Genomic DNA, 18,023 nt, shown 5'->3' on the forward strand with positions numbered 1-18,023 from the left:
ATATGTAAGCAAAGATTACATTTAACGACATATTAAAAAAAAAAAAAAAGGTGTCTGTTTCGTTTTCTCCAGTCCTGGGGAGCTGCAGCTGCTCAGACATAACTGCATGCAGACGGGCCGCAAAGAATGCTTTTGTTTTTGTTTTGGTCTGAATATTTTATTACCTCCCCCGCCCCATAGCTCACAGGTGGAGCGGTGGAGGATGATCCACTGTGTTAAAAAAAAAAAAAAATAAATAAAAGGGGCGCCAGAGACAGACAATGTTTCTGATAAGTCCTGGGCCTTGTGTCAGAATTCTCAGCCCACTGACCTTGTTACGTCTCCTCCGCTCACTCTCCTTGAGGTGCTGCCACCTGAAGGCCGCCCGCCTCCCAACTAGTGGTACCAGATTTTTATAAACCGGTTGTGGAGACATGCGCGTGTGTGTGTGTCTGCATGTTTTTTGGACTGACTCGAAGTAAAAAACACGATGCATTCTCCGTGTCCAGACAAGAGCTTTCCGCGGGCGGTGGTCTCTCCCGAGGACCAGGTGGTGCTGAGGAACGAGGAGGCCGCCTTCCACTGCCAGTTTTCCGCCGTGCCCGCGCCCACCTTGGAGTGGTACCACGGAAGCGAGCCGCTGGCCAACAAGTCACGGTACGTCGGGCTGCTGGCCCCGCTCACGCCTCCCCGGATACGAGTTAGCGGGGCCCGACTCCGGCTTCTCTCCTTCCGCTCTTCTGCTCGTCACCGGACGCTCCCTTCGCTGCACTGTCTCTCATTCAGCCACTGCTTTCTTTCTTTTCATCTTTCAGTCTTTCTCCTTCATTTATTTTCTTCATCTTTTTTGTCTCTTTTTACGGTCAGTCTTTTTTTACGATTTTGGTCTTTCTTCCTGCCTGCCTGTCTCTCTCTCTCCCTCTCTCCCCCTCTCTCTCTCTCTCTCTCTCCCCCCCCTCCCCCTCTCTCTGTCTTGTCCGTGCTTGTCTGTAGTGGCTCGACAGTCTGTCTGCAGCCGGTGGAAGCTTCTTTGAGCCCAGCGAGCTGGAGCCCTTGCCTCTCCGTCTCTGTTTGCTATTATAGCTGGGGCTTAGATGAATTGGAGGGGTAATGTTGCACGTTAAGGAATGTTATTTCTGGATCGGCGCTCTCTCTCTCTCTCATGAGTTGTTTCACAGCGTACGATACATCACCGGTACACAGCCTCCCGCCGCAGCCCTGCTGGTGTTATCCAAGGCTCTTGCTCTGATCTTGAAAGGGGGGGAGGGGAGGGGGGGAGGACTTTCGGCTCTGCGGGTCTTGCCACCATCTCCACCACAAACACACAGTATATAGTGTTGGTAATACCAGGCCGGTTTCTTTACACCGGACCGGGTGTGTGTTTGGCTTCACTCGAGGGGCGGCACTCTGTCCGCCTGGAGGGTGAGACCCCCAGATTAGGAGAGAACTGATTAGTGTGAGACTGTGTTGGTGGAGCGTGGGAGGTGAAAGGGCGCAACATCAACGGCCGATGGGTCGTTTAATGAGCTTGTCAGAGACTGCTGACTCCACACTGGGACCATAACTGGTGTTTGTGTGTATGAACAGACACACACACACACACTATCAACAAGTATCACCTAACTCTGCTTTGTGTGTATTTAAGCCACAGTACGAGTGTTTGTTTTACTTTTTTTTTTTTCCCTTTAATGTCTTGGAGCAGACGTGTGTGTGTGTGTGTGTGTGTGTGTGTGTGTGTGTGTGTGTGTGTGTGTGTGTGTGTGTGTGTGTGTGTGTGTGTGTGTGTGTGTGTGTGTGTGTGTGTGTGTGTGTGTGTGTGTGTGTGTGTGCTTATTGATTTTGGCTGGCTTGGTATAAATAGGGGTGAGGGGGTGGGGGAGAAACCTGCACCCCTCCCATCCCCCCTAAATCAAAGGCAAAGACTTCTCCACGCTCAAATTCCCGGCCACACGGGAATCTTGCAGATATGTCGGCGTCTCCTCACAGATAGTTATCTCTCCAAAAATATATTTTCCCCTACCTACACAATCTCCCCCAAGCACCACGCAGCATTTGAAATGCGTTCAGCAGTGCATGCTGGAGTGGTTTATTGACCCCCCACCTCCAAAACTTCCATGTTGCTTTAATGACTTGTACAGATGGGTTTGTTTTATGTCGTTGAACGTGCAGCGCTCCAGGCGGCGTCCCGGCAGACTGCTTAAGGTCAGGCTGTAATTACTTCTTATCAACCTCATCACTGGCACCGGTACTCCCCTGTGCCAAGCAGAGGCCAGTCGTCCAACTGGGCCCTGTAAAGCGCGAGGCTTTCTGAAATCAAAATTGCCGTCCAGCCCGCCTCTCCCTCTGGAAGGCACGGTCCTCGGACTCACAGGAAAAACAGTGAGGCTGAGAGGAACGGTTTTGAGCAAATCGGTTCTTTGACATGTAGGCCGAGCCCAAGCGTAGCGCCAGATGGCTTGCGTTTGCCCAATGGGAGAGATCAAGATGGCGGCGGGTACGTTAAGTTGCCGAGAGCAGAAAGAGAAGTTGACTCGATTGCGTTTCCGACGGCCTTGACGTTGTGGAGCTCCTGCACTCTGATGTGCTGAGCTCTAAACAGGCTTCAGTTGATGAACACACTCAGGACATGCTGTGCGACCGAGCTCTGCTGCTGGGGGTTTTTGGCTGCTTTAGGAGCTTGCGGAGCTGCTTTGATGTACAACTCTTGTGACAAAGTCTTGACAAAAGCCCTTTTCCGTAGCCTTTGTCGTTCCATTGCTGCTATTATTGAATATGTGGCTGACTGCTTTTCTTTCCCTGCTTCATGGCGTGTCCACAGGGTCGTGCTGCATGCCAACGGCACGCTGGTCATCACCCAAGTCAAGCCCAGGAACACGGGGTTGTACAAATGTGTTGGCCGCAGCCCGCGGGGCCCCCATGTCACCCTGGAGGCCTCCCTCCTCATAGCAGGTACACACACACACACACACACACGCACACACACACACACACACACACACACACACACACACACACACATACACACACATACACCCCTCCTCTCATTCCGGTCTTTCACTTAGAGCCAGATCTGTGTGATGATAAGCTCATTCTGTCATTGACTTCCACCCCAGATGTATCCTCCACAGACAGCTGCTCTCCATGCACACGCACACACACACGTGTTCCTGTCATCTTCCTGTAGTCCTTGCCATGTCTCCATTTTCTCCCATCCACCTCACTGCTCGCCCAAAGCCTGTTTTACCTTAACTAGGCCAGCACAAAGGGCCTTCCTTTCCTCCTGATTGAGACATTTCACGTCTTGCATGTTTCCAAACGCCCCCGTGGCAGTTCTGCCTGCCACATGCCACCTGAGTGGCCCTCTCAGGGCTCTCCAGCACAGGCGACGGGGTAGAAGACACCAGTTTATTGTAGCGAGCGGGCAAAGGTGGAACAAGCCCCGGAGCAGATGGAAAGACGTGTCATGACAAGGGCTCCTCTCTCCGGGGTGAGTGTGGGGATGGGGCTTTTACCTGTTGCTCGTTAGTCCGAGCAACGGGTAAACAGCCACACTGATCCTGGGCCCAATTACCTCGTCCCAGGTCAGGCGTGGCTGCTAAACACGCCCCCCCCCCCCCCATGGTTAATCAGGTCGAACACATTCAACAAGCATTTGGGGAACGTAAGTGTCTCTCTTGTTGATTGTGCATTCGTTGGGTGTTCTCTCCTGCTGTGCAGTCCCGACACCTCAAACCAACTCAAAGAGCGTACATGCTTGTCAGCCTCCCGCTTCTGAACGCACATGCAGGCAGGTGTAATATGAAGAATCAGCTTCAGGCTGGAATGTCGGTATCTGCAGTTTTAGTCCAGTCAACCGCAGCTCCATTTCAATACCTTAATCTGTTGTTAATCCCTCCGGGTATCAGGATGGGGGGGGGGGGGGGGGGGGGGGTTTAATTGTTTTTTTGGACAAGTTTAAACAGACATTACCGAGCTTGCTTCATTTGCTTCCCTTTCATCTGCAGAAAAATGCATTTTGCCCGTCATTAATTGATTTGAACCATATAAACATGAGAGGTCGCCACCGCTGACCTGCTTTGAGAATCATGGGGCCAATAAAACACTAATGACTTCCATTTGGGCCACAACACACAAAGCCTCATCTCTTCTACACACAGTATTACAACTGCACAGTGCGTGAGTCACCAATTCTGCCAATCACATTCCACTGCACTGCGGTTTCCAGGTATGATACGCTCCCCTCACACAGGCCTGGCTGTTCCCGCTGAGGGCAAGCTGTGTAATCGGTTAATATTTTTCACTCGGTAATGACTGTGCCCTGGTTGCAAATAAAACATGACTGCGTGCCTCTGAATACAACTCTCATGTCCGGGCCAAATATGCAGACGCCTTAACGAAGTTTAAGCTCGGAACGCCGCGTCGACACTGGGAACAATGCTGCGATTATCGAGAGCCTCGTTCGGGGCCGGAATCAATTCGAGCGCTCTTAAGTTGCGTGCACATTCTGACACGCCGCCTTTGTATCCCTTTAATCTCTTTTCGCCCCCCCCCCCCTCCTCCTCACCCGACAGAAATCGATGACATGGTGTCCAGGCTGTCCAACGTCTTCACAGCGGACACCCTGCAGCGCGTCCCCTGCCGGCCCCCGCACGGCCAGCCCGAGCCCGAGGTCTGGTGGGAGCGGGGCGGGCAGCGCCTGCCCTCGGAGGGCAGGGTGCACCAGGACGGCCTGGACCTGGTCTTCAGCCCCACCGAGCAGGCCGACTCGGGCACCTACACCTGCGTGGCCCAGAATAAAGCGGGCCGTAGGACCCAGGAGGTTACCTTCACCGTGGCCAGTGAGTGGTAGAGCACAGAACACACAGCACTGATTCATCCTTGAGAAACTGGCACACTGTGTGTGTGTTTGTGTGTGTGTGTGTGTGTGTGTGTGTGTGTGTGTGTGTGTGTGTGTGTGTGTGTGTGTGTGTGTGTGTGTGTGTTCTCTTGCACGCCTGCGAACCTATTGCGAGTTGTAAGCGCTTTCATTCCAACCGACCTGTTCCCGTGGTAACGTTTTACCAGCACATAATTGCATTCTGGGATGCAGTTACCACCACAGTGATGCGTGCCGGGAGTTGAGCAAATCAGATTCTGAGGCGTTATGAGCCAATCGTGTGCCGTTTGGCTTCCGAGCAGCTTCCTGTTATGCGCCAAACAGGTTCGGCTTTGTCACTAGTGCTAACCCTCTAAACTAAAATGAACCGGTGGATGTTAAAAACGCAATTATTGTACGTTCTGGTCTAAATTAGGAGTTCAATTTTGAGACTTGATATTGAATGTCGGGGAGGAAGGACCACTCCAGCTTATCTCGCCGATGTGTAAGGTGTCGCCAGCAAACCTCATTGGCTTCATTCCTGCGGCATTACACTTTTGTGATTTTTATGGAACAAACATCAAATTTGCAGCGACTTTATCCAGTGAATTGCCATCTAATATTCAGTATTTCATGTTGTTTTGCAGAAAGCATGCTGCATTAACAGGCTCGTTAACATCCTCAGCTGTTGCTCAAATGATGGATGTACGACTACATAATTGCTCATGTGAACTGCCTGAAAACAGTCTCCAGGATTACAGAACGTCAATTATATTATTTTCTTTCACACTTTTATATTATTAGTGTGTGTTTACAAGGGCGTGCTTGTGAGTATATGCAGATGCTTGTGAAATGTGCTCTCATCTTCAAGTATATAACGTGTGTGTGTGTATGATTGTGTCTCTGCGTGCCTGTGTGGACACAGCCCCCCCGGTGTGGGTGACCAGGCCCCAGGACAGCCAGCTAGAGGAGGGCAAACCGGGCTACCTCCACTGCCACGCCCAGGCCAACCCTGAACCAGAGGTCACCTGGCTGCGCAACAACAACCTCATCACGTCAGAGGTCAGCGTCTCCTACACACACACACACACACACACACACACACACACAAACACACACACACACACACACACACACACACACACACACCCTTTGAGACCACACTCGCATCCATACATGCTCATATTTTATGGGTATATATATTTTCCACCCCCATTTCTTTCCTCTCCCCCTTCTCTTGCTTGCTTCCCCACGTCCTCCCTCGTCCAGGACGCTCGTTTCAAGCTGTTCCCCAACGGCACGCTGCGCATCAACAGCGTGGAGTTGTACGACGGCCTGATGTACGGCTGCCAGACCAAGACGGAGGGCGGCGAGCTGTCCGGACAGGCCAAAGTCTCCGTGCTCGGTAGGGTTCGCACAGTAAATAAAGTCAGAAGTTCCCCGCAGCAAGTGAGGATGGTTCACAGAGAGTTCATGGGATGGAGGCAGTGGGGTGGTGTCATTCTAGGACGCCCGCCGATGCGTGGCGCGTAGCCCATGAGCGGCCGATTCTCCTTATCAGATTCTCCTGAACCCTCCCTGGGTTTAATTTCTTTTCTGCGTGGCTCCATCGCCACAGGTCCCCATTGATATATTGGCTTGACGTGTCAGTGTTTTGTCTGGCAAGTCTTGGTCGGTAAGACCCGACAGCCGTCCCCGAAATGTCTGAAAACTCTGTTGCTGCCGCTATCTCCCCAGATGTGTCTGAGCACGATCTGGGATAAGCAAACTGTCACTCATCGGCTGTGTTGGAGTGTAATGAGCGCATAAAGGCGTGCAGGCACGTAGCGCTCCAAGACTGCGTGCTTGCATCTTCAAGGTGTGTGTGTGTGTGTGTGTTTTTGTGTGTGTGTGTGTGTGTGTGTGTGTGTGCTTGTGTGTGTGTGCGTGTGTGTGTGTGTGCGTGTGTGTGCGTGCGTGTGTTTCAGCTAAGCTGAAATTCACCCCGACCCCCCAGCCCGCACAGTGCCTGGAGTTGGATAAAGAGATCACCATCCAGTGCTCCGCCGCAGGACGAGTCAGCCCCAACATCCGCTGGACCAAAGCAGGTGTGCACCTCTGTCTTAACCCCGCCTCCCCCCACCCCAAGCTTTAAATTAGCTTCAAGCCCTAATGGGATAAGGCACGGCTGCCATATGCTTCCTAGCGTCTAGCGTTAGTCATCCCAAACGCGGTGGGAACAGACGTGCAGACTGCGTAATGACAAAGTATGTGGGAGGCTCCGCATCTCGTCTCCATTGGCCTTGCTGGAGTGGATTTAACCCCCCGCCTTCCACACGCCACCCCCACCCCCCCTCTACGTCGCAGACGGAGGAGAGCTTCCACCCCGCGTGGAGCAGAGGAAAGGCCAGCTGCTCTTCACCAAGGTGACACGGAGCGACGCGGGCAACTACACCTGCATCGCCTCCAACAGCCTCCAGGGGGAGATCAGAGCCGTGGTGGCCCTCACCGTGGCGGGTACGACGTCCGCTCTTTGTCCCGGTGCCGGGACGTCGTTGGTATCCTGGCCATAAGTATACCTGGATAATCAGCCTCTTATCTGCGCGATTATTTGGGAAGCACTCGTCACCTTGTTGTTCAGATCTGCCGTCGTACATTTTGGCAAATACATCAGATTTGAGTGCTTTTAGTCTTTTTTTTCTCTTCTGTTTTTAATGTCGTGTCTAATGGACAACAGCACTGCTTATAAACTCAAGTCTAAAACTAAAGACTCAGCATCTGCTGTCATGAAAGGTAGATTTCATTTCAGCTTACAGTAAATAACAAATGGTGGTAATGCTGTAAATATTAATGCTGTGCCCGTGTTTACGCTATAAAGTCAAATATTTGCAGAAAAAAAATATTAAGATGGTCTGTATGAACCCTTTAAATTATACTTAAACGTACATGTGCATTGGCTGTGGGTCCCGTAACGTATCCCAATCATTTTTAAGTCATCATCAACCGTCTTCATCATGTTACAATTAGGTTGACGATAAAATGTTGACTACGGACGGAATGGAACATCTGTCTTCTGTTTGTTTGTTTCTCCACCGCTGTGAGGCGAATATCAGTGTGTACTCGCTATTAAGCTTGTCTCTCATTTGTTTGTGAATGCACGCACAGTGTACATCCGCTTTAAGATGGAGCCCGAGAACACCACCGTGTACCAGGGCCACACGGCCATCCTGCACTGCCAGGCCACAGGAGACCCTGAGCCCCATATCCAGTGGATGGTCAAAGACAAGGTGCTGGACACCAACAGGAACAGGAGGTCAGAGCACGCACGCACGCACGCACACACACACACACACAAGCAAAACAATGTTTTGGATTTGTTTGAGCTCTTGGTCATTTATCTGTATCGGTTTGTCGTGGTATTTCAACCAAGGGCCTGTTTTTTTTTTTCGTCTAGGTCAAGGATATCCGCATTGGCCCCCTTTATTTCCATAGACGATCAAGGGCAAAAGAAAACCAGTTCCTAAGTTAGACTAATATTTACCATAGTAACAGCTTTAAACATCCGAGAATAGAATAGAATGACACATGCATTTCACCAGCTGCCCGTAGGCCCAATTAAATTATATCGAGTGTGGAAGATTTGTGAGTGTCAAGGATCTGCTTTGCAGCAACGTGGAACGAGATCGGTTCAAAACCTTCCAGAAAATTCGCTTTGCGGAAAGCGGCTCTCGGCGCGCGGTTCGATGGCTGTAGTCCCAGAACGACAATACCAGAATGCTATCTGGAAGGAAATGAACAGCCAGTCACATCCCAAAAGCAACCTTTTTGTTTTCTGCATAGGTCCTGAGTCTTCTCCACTGCGTCTGTTTAGGTCTGCGACGTTTCCCTCCACACAAACTGCAAAAGTTATCAGACGGCATGAACCTCCAACAAACTAGACAGGAATCGTCCTCGCTCTTTCATGCTCTGGCTCATATTTCTGCAAAAAATAAATATCAAAATATAATCAATTTACAATGTGATTTTTATTAATTAAAATATAATCTATTTTTTTTATATATCTCATAACACACCTCGCTCTCTCACCCCATGTGTGCGTGTGCCAGGTTCCACAAGATGCCCAACGGCTCGCTGGTGATTACGGACGTCACCACGGATGACACGGGCAAGTACACGTGTGTGGTGGGAAACAGCTGCAGCATCAACGACCGCGTGGCCCAGCTCTACGTCGTGGGTGAGTTGGACACACGTTGCTCTCAGTGCTGTGAGGGATCATTTACGGTGTAATAGGCTGTCGATAAATAAACAGGGGAAGACGTGTTGTTGTGTCGTCACCGAGTAAGATACTCAGAGGTGGAGAGTTCAGTTCAGTTCCTCCCGTTCCTTCTGGAACATTGGGCGACGAGTCCCCACCATTTACCAGAATGGCGTCTTCTCGTCATTTCCATAACATGCATGTGGTGGAGAGTGCTCAAGTACAAATACTTTATTGTACTTAATTAAATTTTTCAAGTATCTGTACTTACTTAAGTATATTCACTTTGGGAGACTTTTACTCCACTGTGTTTATATTTAGATATATCGTGTGGATATATATATATATATATATGGTACAGTAGAACCATGTTTTCCAACCTTTTTTTTCACGACACACTTTTTTTTTTTTTACAAAGAAGTAATCCCATGACCCGGCACGCCACTATCCTATATGTGTAGAGTGTGTAAACATGTACTTTACTAATGTCATACATGTTTACACACTCAACACAACTCTGTCACATATATAAACGCACTCTGGCCTCACCAACAATTGGCATGAGCCTCCTCACAAGGCATTATTAACCCCACCACCACCAAAGCCCCTGCCCGTCATCCATCTCCACGGGCTAATAACCAGGTCCACCTCCACGCCAAGGCTGTCACGGAGGTGATGGGATTAGAGAAGATGGCGCGATCTAATAAACCCCGGTGCTTCTGTAGCGTCTCTGCTACGCAGCAACCCCGAGCTGCAAACCGCGGTCACACGTGCTCTCACTGGGAGGCATTGTCCCGCGAACCGGTTCACCCCAGGAGAACGCCGTTCTGCGCCGCGCACGGGGCCAGCAGTGGTTACCTCCACCGCCTCAGATCAAGACACTAAAGCCTTTTTTTTTTTTTTTTCCTCCTTTCCCGCCCCAAATAAGTTAACCAAATTCCTTTAAAGTCGTGCGACACTCAAGCGCATGAAGTACTGTAGTGTCTCTCAGAGAGTCTTCTGCGGTTAAGGCAAAACCGTTTGTCTCAAATTAAGCTTAAAACTGTCAAGGCAGCTCTGCCAGACCCTACCGTTGGTTGACTCAGTTTATTTGGTTAGTCTGAACCTCGAGTGAAAAATAGCTCAGCAAAATGATTCATGGTAGTATTAAAGTCGATACCAAGAAAATGCTTTTTTTGTTTGTTTTTTACTCAGAACCATATTGGATTTTTCTAATGGAGGAAAGGTGGATCACACGTCATTATTATACCCTAATGACCTCATAAGCAGTGGGTCAGAGTGGAGTTTAGGACTATAAAGACAAGGCGATTTTAGGGATGTTAAAAGACACTTTGTTCAGAAAAGGTCTGTCTTTTACACGAGTCGAACTTTCAACAGAAAAACCACTGCAGACCCACGAGGGGGAGGAGGACCGAGCGCCCTACAAGATGATCCAGACCATCGGCCTGTCGGTGGGAGCGGCTGTGGCCTACATCATCGTGGTGCTGGGCCTCATGTTCTACTGCAAGAAGAGACGCAACGCCAAGCGCCTGCAGAAGGGCCAGGACGGCGAGGAGCCCGAGATGGAGTGCCTCAACGGTACATTGGCATCAATAAAGCAACTGGTTGTTTTTTCTCTTGGTTTTGGTCAGGATTCATGAGGTTATATGAACGGCCACTGCTCTCAAAATTCCACTGTGTTTTGCCTCCCCCTTGTGGCCCCGCCTGGTATCGCGTGATACCAGTCGCCCGTCGTATGAGATGCCTGTTAAAGATCTTTTTGGTTTTTTTTACAACAGCCCTGACTTAAGCTGCTCTCACACATAAACTCCAGACAATATCCAGATAATCAGGTCTGGACATTGTCCGGAGTTGCCCTTTCACACGTGCAGCACACAACCGGTGATTGTCCGTGTCAGGTGCGTTTACACTTACTGGAAATACTCGGTTTGGTTTAGACGAGGGGCGGAGCCTGGGTAGGGCGTGCCGGAGGCAGGAAGTGACGGCTGACGCTGGGCGTTTGAGCACACCCAAGATGGCGGACGAGGCCACCGACTTATCTGTTTTTGCGCTGATACTCCATGTATTTGGATGTATCTGCAATATAAACGGAAGAGTGGAAAGGAATATAAAGGAAAGCAGAAAGGAGTACGAAGCAGATACAATACGTGCAAGGAGGTAAATAACTGCCACTCGGTCGAGACATCATCGACACGCGACACACCCGTCACTCACTCATCCCACCCGCTCGCTGAGAATGATCCGGATAAACGCCTGCTCTGTTCACACGTATCGCTCGGTCGGACATTACGCAGACTTGGTGCTCGGGCGCTGGCTAGGTTAATTCCGGGTAATGTCCCGTCTAACTGGCTTGGACATTTGCGTTCACACAGACAGCTCCTCTGGGTAATGTCCGGACAATTTCAGGGTTGAAGTGCATGTGTGAAAGCAGCTTCAGTCTATTGCAGCCTCAGCTCAGAGTGTGTGTGTGTGTGTGTGTGTGTGTGTGTGTGTGTGTGTGTGTGTGTGTGTGTGTGTGTGTGTGTGTGTGTGTGTGTGTGTGTGTGTGTGTGTGTGTGTGTGTGTGTGTGTGTGTGTTCCGTCAGGAGGGGCTGTGCAGTCAAACGGACACACCACGGCTGAGATCCAGGAGGAGGTGGCTCTCACCAACATGGGCAGCACGGCGTCGACCGAGAAACGCCACAGCCACGTGGGCAACGACAAGTTCCACTTCCCACGGGCAAACTTGCAGACCATCACCACGCTGGGTGTGTCACCGTGTACACTTTGTCGAGTTTCATTGTTTTTCTGTTCAAAATCTCCTGCGCGAGAAAAGGAAAAAAACAAAAAAAACATGTCGTCAAAGTATAGTCCGGGGATTGAACCGGCTTCAAACACCGACGGTGCTGACAAACGTTCCGCTCGTCGCCGGGTTTCTTCATGTAGGCAAAGGAGAGTTTGGTGAAGTGCTGCTGGCCAAGGCCAGGGGCATCGAGGGGGGTGAGGAGGAGACGGTGGTGCTGGTGAAGAGCCTCCAGACCAGAGACGAGCAGCTGCAGCTGGACTTCCGCCGCGAGGCCGAGATGTTTGCCAAGCTCAGCCACAGCAACGTGGTCCGTCTGCTGGGGCTCTGCAGGGAGGCGGAGCCCCACTACACCATCCTGGAGTACTACGACCTGGTGAGAGGATGGCACCCCGGCCGTGTTTTTCAGTTGTCAGCCAGAAATGCTCATTTATGCTTTGTATGACAGTCCTTATCCTCATGCTGTACACGCACTCCCAAAAAAACAGCTGTGGCATCGCACACACAAAAATAAACAAGAAATGTGAATGCGTTTGAGGCTCAAAACCGATAAGAAGTTGAACGGTTTCCCACCAGATGCAACATCATTTTCATAGAAACCACATATTTGCAGATGCATTGGTTGGGCCTCATATGGTAAAGAGCAGCGGTGAAGGGGAAGTACCTGATGTTGAAGGTACTTAAGTATCGAAAGTAACAGTAAATGCTGTGGAGAAAAATAAAAAGGTTTTGCTTTGAGCTTAGAGTTTTATTCACTCAGATTCTATTCTGGTTGCCAATATTTTACCAGACAAAAAAAACCTAAAAACCCGACCCGCCTTCAAAACTTAAAAAGCAACTCAACTGCGCAGACAAACCACGGACCTGGCAGAGCTGAACAGGGGTTTGAGGGTTTGTTTAGGCTCGTTCCACCTGGATGGATGTCAGCTTCTATTCCAGGATGAAGCTGCCGACGACTGGGTTTCACACCAGTGACTCCCAGTTTTACTCCCATTTTATCATGTAGAGACCAACTTTTTTGGGGCTAAATGTAGCTGAGTAGAAGTCGACGGAAATATAATAACTCAAGTTAAGTACAGATACTCCCAATAAATACTTAAGTACAGTAACAGAGTATTTTTACTTTGTTACCTTACACCCCTGAGTCGTAGTAAGTATATAGAAAATATTCAATGGATAAGAGACAGTGTCTTTTTTAATAGCTTGCCTTGATGCCCTGAAAGGTTGCATTTCTACGTTTAAATTCTGCTTTTTATTATTACTTGTTTTTATTAGGGAGACTTGAAGCAGTTCCTGAGAATATCCAAGAACAAAGATGAGAAAACCAAATCCCAGCCCGTCAGCACCAAGGCCAAAGTAAGTGTCGCTCGGAAGCCGCCGTGGGAATGTCAGTCTGATGGAGGCGAAAAACAAAAAAAACATTTTGGGCCGACCCAGCTGGACAGTAACCCTACAGTAAAGATACATTTCGCTGTATCTCCAACCGACCTCGATCCTAGAGAACTGAGGAGGGAAAGCACTGTTTTCGTCAGTTTCTTTAATAAAATATGAAACTATTTGATTGTTTAATTTGTCAATACAAAATTATATATATATATATATATATATATATATATATATAATCTCTCGCTCTCTCTGTCTCTCTCTAGGTTTCCATCTGTGTCCAGGTGGCTCGTGGGATGGAGCACCTGTCCAATCACCGCTTCGTGCACAAAGACCTCGCCGCCCGCAACTGCATCATCAGCAGCCAGCGCCACGTCAAGGTGTCAGCGCTCAGCCTCAGCAAGGACGTCTACAACAGGTAGGCCCAACGTGTGGCCCTCGGCCCAGCCGTGGCCCAACGGCACCTTAAATCAGACCCGACCGGTGACCAGAAAATTGATTAATGGCGGGATTCTTACCAGGTCCCCGAGGCGCTAGAATTTATGTACCGGAATACCTTGAAAATATCTTAAAGTCCTTGAGAAAAATGCGGAATTTAATTTTTGCCGGGCAGCGAGTACTACCACTACAGGCAGGCCTGGATCCCGCTGCGCTGGCTCCCGGCCGAGTCCGTCTTCGAGGGCGACTTCTCCACCAAGTCTGACGTCTGGGCGTTCGGGGTGCTGATGTGGGAGGTGTTCAGCCACGGGGAGCTGCCGCACGCCAAGCTGGGCGACGACGAGGTGCTGGAAGGTGAGTTGGGGGCGGCTCCACCCTGCATGGGGAAGGATGACGTGAACGTAGCGCAACAAAGACCAGTCAGATTTAAAAACAAATAAATAAATAAAGAGGAAGTAGTGGTCTCTTCAGAAAAGAACCGGGATGGTCGGTCTGAACTCTTGAGGCTCTGAAAGACGACTAAATTCCAAACGCATCCCAGTCCATCATCCGTATCTCCACAACCCCCACCCCCAGGTCTGCAGACGGGAAAGCTGAAGCCCCCCGCTCCTGACGGCTGCCCCTCCAAACTCTACAAGCTCATGGTGCGCTGCTGGGCCCCCAGCCTCAAGGAGCGCCCCTCCTTCTCCGACATCGTCCAGGCCCTGGGGGAGCTGCCCTCAGACAGCAAGGTCTGAGCAGGGGCCGAGACCCCGCCCGCCGCCAACCCCACCCTCCCCGTGCCAGACGGGCCTCCTATCAGCTGCACCCCCCCCCCCAACCTCCCACACAAAGACTGGCTGTTTCAGTCACATTTCAGGGAAGAGGATCGAACTCTTTATACACACACACACATATGTATATATATATATATGTATGTGTGTGTGTGTGTGTGTGTGTATCTCTTTATATATATATACATGTATTTGGGTGCACAAATAGGACTGGACTGTATCAATGGAAACAGGATCGTGATGTTACTGCGAGTGGCCTCTCGTGAGCTGTGCCAGGAGTTTGCCTTAATGTTAGCATGCTGAGACCCCCCCCTCCCCACGCCCAGGCCTCCTCCAGACAGGCTGCTGTGTGGTCTGCCAGAAGCCCCCCCCCCCGGTCATCTCCAGCACGAGCTAGGATCCCATCATAGCCCGGCGGCGTTTTGAGACTCGGAGCTGATCGTTTGGAGTGGACTTTGCTGGAGCGTGGAAGCGCCTGTGATGGTTTTACCGCCGCCTGCGAAGTGCGCCAAACGAGACTCGCGTCGGCGTCTCCGTGGAGAGGGTCTCTGCAGAGAGCCCTGTGGCTTCTTTTGTCCAGCAGGGGGTGCTACGTTCCACAACTTGACCACCCACCCTGAACGGATGGTGTGTGTGTGTGTGTGTGTGTGTGTGTGTGTGTGTGTGTGTGTGTGTGTGTGTGTGTGTGTGTGTGTGTGTGTGTGTGTGTGTGTGTGTGTGTGTGTGTGTGTGTGTGTGTGTGTGTGTGTGTGTGTGTGTGACTGCAGGCATTGGAAAGGGGGTGGTTCGTGGGGTTTTTCTGCGTAAACGTATTTGAAAAGGGGGTTCGCGTGAAAGGTTTTGACATCTGTTACACTTTTGGTTCGCATTGGCCGAGGGGGTCTATGCGCGTGTGTGTGTGTGTTTTAGGAGTGTGTTCAGTTATCTTCTTACTGGCTCCTCCCCAAGAGCAGCGTTTCCAAATATATATATCACACGAGCATGCTCGCTCACCAAGCACCCCCCCCCCCCGGTGAAACCACCGGGCGATATGTACATAATGTAGAAGCCATGCACTAACTTCACTTAAAAGAATATCCCTTCTCATCTCTATCTTTTTTTTATTTTTTTTTATTGTATTTTATTGTGTGTGTAGGACACGCAGGTACCTGTTTATTTATGATGAAGGACCTGTCTACTCTTTTTTTGTTATTACGTTCATAATAGAAAGGTACTCTCTGGTGATCGTGTAGTCGATGCCGTGTACTCGGCGTCACGTTCCGTCTGCTCGTGCATCTAGTACGATAACCAGCTTAAAGAAGACAAACATGTTAACAGACGTTACAGAGGGAGAAACGAGCAACTGGTGCTCACCAGTACTCATCTAAGTACCTGGTAAATGAAGGATTAATCTTAACGGTTTCCCTCTTTTTGTATTTTTTTGTGTCATATCTAATCAAATACTATGGCCTTTTACTGTTTATTTTCCTACTTTTTTTTATACGTATGTTTTTTTTATTGTAATGTTTTGTTATTTTCTATGAATACTAGGCACTCACACCTAGACCCCTTTTTTTTAATCTGCTTCAGCAAATGTTCACAGTAATCGCATTATATCCATGCTGCCATCAATAAAAGTTCCAGGTTTTTACTCCGCGTCTTCCGTTACATTCGTGTGGGGGGGGGGGGGGGACCTCAACCCCAAACGAATAACAAAACTCTCCCTCAGCTCAGGGACGGAGACGCGCCGCCAGCCCTGCCGTGGCGTGTCGAGGGTAGGTCATTCAATTCATCTGTATGTTTCGCCTGAAACATACAGATTTCAGGCCGGGGGGTTTCAGGCGCAACGTGAAAGAGCGTCGTGAAAGAGCGTCAGGATTGGCCGCCAGAGCCAGCCGCCGTACGGCTCCAGCGGCATTTCCAAACCTCGGCGGCCTCTGTAAACCCTCCGCCGCCCGTGACGCTGTCCAGATGTAGTCTCTGCTGCTCCCAGATCGTAAACAGGAAGCCTTTCAACGGGCGCAGTAGTCCTCCGGTCTGCCGCGAGATGGCTCCCCAACCGCTTACAGGTGACCATAACGAAAGATTCAAGAGGTTTATTTGTCACATACATATACATACTTTCATACATATACATACTTTCATACATATACATACTTTCATACATATACATACTTTCATACATATACATACTTTCATACATATATGCAGTGAAATGTAATGCAACGCACCCGGTGATAACACACAATATGTCTAGGAAAAATGTATTTCTAATAGACCAACTAACTGACTCTTAAAACATAATACAGTAAGTCGAATACTTATAGAATAAAAATAAAAATATATAGAATAAAATACAATAAAAATAAAATGGAATAGAGGGAATATGCTTGTGTATATGGAATAGGCAATTATGTATAAAGGAGCAATAGCAATATATAATGATCGTAAAGTATAAAAGGTTTGTGTGTGTGTGTGTGTGTGTGTGTGTGTGTGTACAACTGTCATCCGTGAAGAGCGGCTGTAGCGACACATCGAGGTCAAAGGTCAGCGGAGACACCGTTGTTGACAAACAGCTCCGTGATGGATTGAGCCGCGACCGTTTCAGAGCCGCCGACCGGGGGCGTCGCGCCGCCTCCCAACTCGGCGCCGCGGCTCCTCTGTGGACGTGTCGGACGCGGCGCGGGGGCGTTGCGTCGCCCCCTGAGCGCCCCCCCCCCCCCCCCCCGTCCGGGATGACGTCGAGCGGCGGCGCAACCATTTTGGTATTTATTCTAATGGCGGCGCCGCGTCGGCCAATCGGGGCGCCGTGCGGATCACCGCCGTCCAATCCGGAGGCGCCGCTGTGACTCACCAAATATGGAGAGACAACGCCATATAAGGAGACATCGTATCTCTTTATAAGGAGGAACGTAGTCCCGGCCGCTGTGAGCTTCCGCTCCCTCGCTGCGAGTCGGTTCGTGACGAGTCACTCCTTAAAGAAAAAGGAGTCGTCCCGTATGAATGCGCGGGTGAACGGAAGGTTCCCACAACAACAACAACAACAACAACAACAACAAGGCACTTCCGTAACAAGTACAAGTTGTGACTCAGATTGATCAGCTCGATTAAAATATAAACCGCGACTCGGGACTTTTATTCGTGCCTTTGCGATGGGTTACGGTTTAGTTGCCCCACGTGCGAGTCGCGGAGCCCCGCCGCCCGGAAGGAGCCTCCGGCGCGTCGGTGGAAAGCCGCCGCGACGGCGCAACGTGTCGCCGCCGTGGGGAGAACAACGGCGGGAGACGGAAACGGTCGCTCCGCAAATCAAACTGGCGGCGGCGGCTTCTTCTGCTTCTTCTTCTGTTTCTGCTTCTTCTTCTGTTTCTTCTGCTTCTTCTTCTGCTTCTTCTTCTTCTTCTGTTTCTTCTTCTTCTTCTGCTTCTTCTTCTTCTTCTTCTGTTTCTTCTGCTTCTTCTTCTTCTTCTGTTTCTTCTGTTTCTTCTGCTTCTTCTGCTTCTTCTTCTTCTTCTTCTGTTTCTTCTGCTTCTTCTTCTTCTTCTGTTTCTTCTTCTTCTTCTGCTTCTTCTTCTTCTTCTTCTGTTTCTTCTGCTTCTTCTT

At 49.9% G+C, this 18,023-nt stretch overlaps 1 protein-coding gene across 1 annotated transcript in view; it reads left to right on the forward strand.

The window, feature by feature from the left end:
* Positions 1 to 16,068, forward strand: part of ptk7b (protein tyrosine kinase 7b) — an 81,385-nt gene extending 65,317 nt beyond the window's left edge. The window contains exons 5-20 of the mRNA XM_080016082.1: positions 489 to 636; positions 2,798 to 2,928; positions 4,551 to 4,817; positions 5,760 to 5,896; positions 6,104 to 6,239; positions 6,802 to 6,921; positions 7,181 to 7,330; positions 7,979 to 8,126; positions 8,920 to 9,047; positions 10,446 to 10,646; positions 11,654 to 11,815; positions 11,994 to 12,226; positions 13,126 to 13,206; positions 13,500 to 13,651; positions 13,847 to 14,025; positions 14,248 to 16,068. Coding sequence (XP_079872208.1) covers positions 489 to 636; positions 2,798 to 2,928; positions 4,551 to 4,817; positions 5,760 to 5,896; positions 6,104 to 6,239; positions 6,802 to 6,921; positions 7,181 to 7,330; positions 7,979 to 8,126; positions 8,920 to 9,047; positions 10,446 to 10,646; positions 11,654 to 11,815; positions 11,994 to 12,226; positions 13,126 to 13,206; positions 13,500 to 13,651; positions 13,847 to 14,025; positions 14,248 to 14,408 — 2,534 coding nt within the window. The 3' untranslated portion in view covers positions 14,409 to 16,068. The remainder of the gene's footprint in view (positions 1 to 488; positions 637 to 2,797; positions 2,929 to 4,550; positions 4,818 to 5,759; positions 5,897 to 6,103; positions 6,240 to 6,801; positions 6,922 to 7,180; positions 7,331 to 7,978; positions 8,127 to 8,919; positions 9,048 to 10,445; positions 10,647 to 11,653; positions 11,816 to 11,993; positions 12,227 to 13,125; positions 13,207 to 13,499; positions 13,652 to 13,846; positions 14,026 to 14,247) is intronic.
* The last annotated feature ends 1,955 nt before the right edge of the window (positions 16,069 to 18,023 follow it).

The sequence above is a fragment of the Zeus faber genome (genome assembly GCF_960531495.2).
Source record: "Zeus faber genome assembly, chromosome: 16".
NCBI lineage: Eukaryota > Metazoa > Chordata > Actinopteri > Zeiformes > Zeidae > Zeus > Zeus faber.